Below are 4,263 nucleotides of genomic sequence, written 5' to 3'. Positions count from 1 at the left end.
ACCCAGCTGTGTTATCAACATCACTTGTTCCATTTACGTTACATGTATTATCGCCTGATACTTAAGAACCTGAAATAAAAATGTTAACTAGACTCAATATGATTAAATTTAGTATGATAAAATATATAATAATTTTGTAATATCCATTATGCTTATATATCAATTTCTAATGAATTAACTTAAATCTAGGACGGATTGATAAAATATGGAATTGAATTGATGAACTATGTTGAAAAAAATAATTAACTGGAGAGGTATTACCAAATATCTGAGGAACCTGGCTATTTTTGCTAATTTCTTCACAGCCCATTGATGCTATTATAAGAAATTCTATTCACTGGTATGATTTGTATCTTTGACATCATAACAATAGCGCTCCATGACGGATAGCAATTTCATGTTTCATTCTTTTATGTTCAGATTAGTTTTAGGCGCCATCTTACCATGCCAATGTGTATGGTTGAACTTCAATATTACATTCTTGAATTATCAAAATGAAACACAATTGTACTGTTGTGATTCATTTTTACACAATTTCCAATTTCCATTTTAAAATAAATGAAATTAAATGGTTTATTTTTAACGCGCTAAAATTGTTCATTTTTTGGCAATAATCACAATGTCGGTCCCTATCCTTTATATGTAAGGAAATATCTATCTTTGTAGCTAACATTTTCATTATCTAAATTATTCAGTTTTTGGCTCTCAAATGTTAACTAATATTTTCAAACAGAACCTGCAATAATTTCATTGTGTTATGTTTGGCGATGGTTAAAAATGTCATTCAGAATCTATCCATTTTATTGTTAAAATTGTTAAGCATTGATTGGCCGTTTGGTCTTATTGTACGTATAATGGTACGTATATAATACTTTTAATGTTATAAATTATTTTGGTTAATGAGATAAGCAATTTGATTTAATAGCATAGTAAATATAGAAACAGATTTATCTACATTAAGAACAAAGTATTTAGTCTATAATATTTTTTATCTAGTAATCTACGGCGCAGGAGTGTTATAAAGCAAGCCCTTTAATAAAAGAATAAAAGACGATATTACATAATTGCACGTTGACGTGACGTCATTTGTGGCATTTATGAGGTATGATCATAAGGTTCTCGGCCCGATATACGTCTAGCTCTACACTGACATTTACACACGATACTTTGATACCGATATATTATTGAAGATTACTAACCGAGTTACACGCGGTTTAACACAGATTAAGTGACAAAAAACACACTTTGATAAGTAAATGGGTGTGTTATTTAGACCAAATGGAGAAAGTTGAAATCAAAAAGGATTTCATAAATACACTTGGGAAGGAGTTCCCTTCCTATAGCACTGAGAAAAAACGGGCTGCTGAATTTAAGAGGGGCAGGGAGAGCATTGGAGATGATGAGCGGCCTTGTTGTCCAAAAGAGACCACCAACGATGAAACTGCCGAAGCTGTGCACGATCTGGTCATGTGCGACAGAAGGCGATACCTGCGAAGCATTGCTAGGAAAGTGGGTATAAGCTTTGGTTCAGTTCAGGCAATTCTGATTGATGTCTATGGCATGTCAAAGGTTTCCGCTAGATGGGTCCCCAGTCAGTTGACTGAAGACCAGAAATGGACACCAGGCTTGACATTTCAAGATATCTTTTGTGGGTCACTTCGATCCAGAATAAAAGAACCCACACACATGCAGTGGAAGCATTCTGGCTCACCCTCTCCGAAGAAATTCAAGAGGGTGCCATCAGCAAGAAAGATGATGCTGTCGGATAGGGTATTATACTACGATAAAAATGTACATGTACAACACGTTGTGTCTGGTTTATGCGTCTATTCAAACTACTAACGTTTATATTACAAAACATAGGCGTCATTTAACGGCACATGATTATGAGCGCAATTCCCGACATTCTGGGGGCCGCAAAATGATAAATTATTAAAATTAATATCAGTTTATTTCAACAAATCTTAGATATAGATTCTAACTCCTTTCTAAAATACATTTAAATAAAAAGTCATTTTTTTTAAATAACACAAATGTCTCTCAATTGATAATTCATATATCTTATAAATGTTTATAGTCTGTGACTTTAATAATAACTGTACTCCTTCTCATTTCTCTGTAACGCTTCTCTACGTGTCGTAATCTATGAACGCTTCATATGCGTCACTTGACTGTAAAGTTGCAGTTTGTGCTTGATTTGTGGGTTGATATTCGGTTGAAGATTGGGTTGACTCGCTAGCACCGATATTTAAATTTGAATCTGGACTACTTTCACATATACTATGGTGATGTTTTCTTCTACATTTGAAGCACTTGTAGTTTGATGGACAGTTAATGACTTGGTGGTGAATATTCAAGCAATTAAAACATAAATGTTTATTTCTTATAATGTCTTTTCTAGCTCTCACATCAGTTACTTTTGTACAGTCTTTGGCATTGTGAAATTCGTTGCACAAAATGCACTGTTCCTGGTCATCAAACGTTTCGCGTGCGGAATTCTGTGTCACGTGACTTCCGGTTCCTGTTTTCTGTCTCGCGCCCGTGAAAAACGACGCTGTAGTTCTATATCCTGTTAAATCATCTGTAGTCTGCCCAGCCTCTATGATATTCCGTTCACGGTATAACGTTTTTCGTAAAGTTTCTAATAACCACTCATCGCTGCCATTTTCTCGTGCTAAACTCTTGCGAATTTCTGCCGGAAGTTTGTCTATAATGACCGGTACTAAAAGCGTTCCATATGTATTTTGATTTTGGCCTAGGGACTCCAATCCACGGATATAAGCTTCTAATTTGTCGATATAATTTCTCATACTGTGTAGAGTATTGCTCGGGGCTGGCAGGTTTAGAAACGCCTGTATATACGCATGAATGATTTTATGAGTCTGTCCGAACCTCTCCTTCAGTAAATCGACTGCTTGTATGTAATTTGCATGCGTAAGTGCAAATCCTCGAATAACTTGAGCCGCACTGCCTTCTTGTTGTGTCTTCAAATAATTAAATTTTTGAACTTCTGTAAGATTCGGGTTTTGATGAACAGATGAATCAAAAGCATCCCAAAAACTTTGCCTTTCGAGAAAGTCACCACTAAAGACAGGCAGTGATAATTTCGGCAGCCTGTGATAAAGCGACGTGTTTGAATGAAATGTACTCACATTTTGCAAAGAACTGTTACCATTATTCACGTTATTATTTTCGATCAGAGAACCACTTCCGTCTTGGTTCTGGTTTTGCGGGTTAGATGGTTCGCTATAAGCATTCTGTTGTTCTTCAGTGTTGCTTTTTCTGTTTTCGCTATAAGCTCGAAGTTCTCTCGCCTTTATCTCCAACGTTAATCCATATTCTTCACTGCTTACTATTTACTCCTAGATGTCGATTACTTCCGTTAGTTCTAAAATCTTTTCGTTTAAGGATTTGATCGTCTCTGCTTTTCTGACAATGGCTTCGAGAATTGCTTTAAATTCTGTCATCGATGAATTCTCTTTCCCCCGTTCAATTCGTTCAAGCTGAATTTCTACACATCTTCGTTGACCTTCTCTCACTGATCGCAATTTATCTATCTTCATAATGTTTTCGTCACGGCACCAATGTCGGATAGGGTATTATACTACGATAATAATGTACAACACGTTGTGTCTTGTTTATGCGTCTATTCAAACTACTAACGTTTATATTACAAAACATAGGAAGTGACGTACTCTAACGTCACGCATACGTTGGCGTCATTTAACGGCACATGATTATGAGCGCAATTCCCGACAGATGCCTTTCATTTTTTTGGGATAGACAGGGGATAATCATGATTGACAATCTTGAGCAAAGTCGTACAATAAACGGTACGTACTATATATGCAGACGAATTGAGACATCTGCATCAAGAAATCGCACGTAAAAGGAGGGGCAAACTGACTCAATGCGTTCTGCTCCTGCATGTCAATGCGTCAGCTCAAACATCCCAAGTTATGATGGCTGCTGCAACTTACTGCGGCTTTGAAATTCTTCCCTATCCCCCATACTCTCCGAACTTGGCCCCTCTTACTTCTACCTGTTTCCGAATGTGAAAACCAAGCTTATAGGAAGACGTCTTGGAAGCAATGAAGGTGTCGTGGAGGCGTCAATGAGTTCTTTGAGGACCAAAATAGAGAGTTCTATTTTGAAGGGTTAAACAAGTTGGAGCAGAGGTGGGCAATGTGCATTGATGTAGAGGGCGATTATATTGAAATGTAAGACCATTAGTTTCCCCGACTACCGGAAATACATCGGGCC

The 4,263-nt window shown here is 36.8% G+C and overlaps 1 protein-coding gene across 1 annotated transcript; it reads right to left on the bottom strand.

The window, feature by feature from the left end:
• Positions 1-2,129: 2,129 nt before the first annotated feature.
• On the bottom strand, positions 2,130-3,563 carry LOC132742147 (uncharacterized). The gene is made up of 2 exons (XM_060730473.1): positions 3,378-3,563; positions 2,130-2,984 (listed from the first exon to the last, which is right to left on the bottom strand). The coding sequence occupies exons 1-2, from the start codon at positions 3,561-3,563 to the stop codon at positions 2,130-2,132; spliced, it is 1,041 nt and encodes a 346-aa protein (XP_060586456.1).
• Between the last annotated feature and the right edge of the window lie 700 nt (positions 3,564-4,263).

This window comes from Ruditapes philippinarum, unplaced genomic scaffold, assembly GCF_026571515.1.
Source record: "Ruditapes philippinarum isolate M1 unplaced genomic scaffold, ASM2657151v2 ctg1106_1_1_1_1, whole genome shotgun sequence".
Taxonomy (NCBI): domain Eukaryota; kingdom Metazoa; phylum Mollusca; class Bivalvia; order Venerida; family Veneridae; genus Ruditapes; species Ruditapes philippinarum.
The sequence above is the reverse complement of the archived record's forward strand: the minus strand, read 5'-3'. Positions and strand labels throughout refer to the sequence as shown.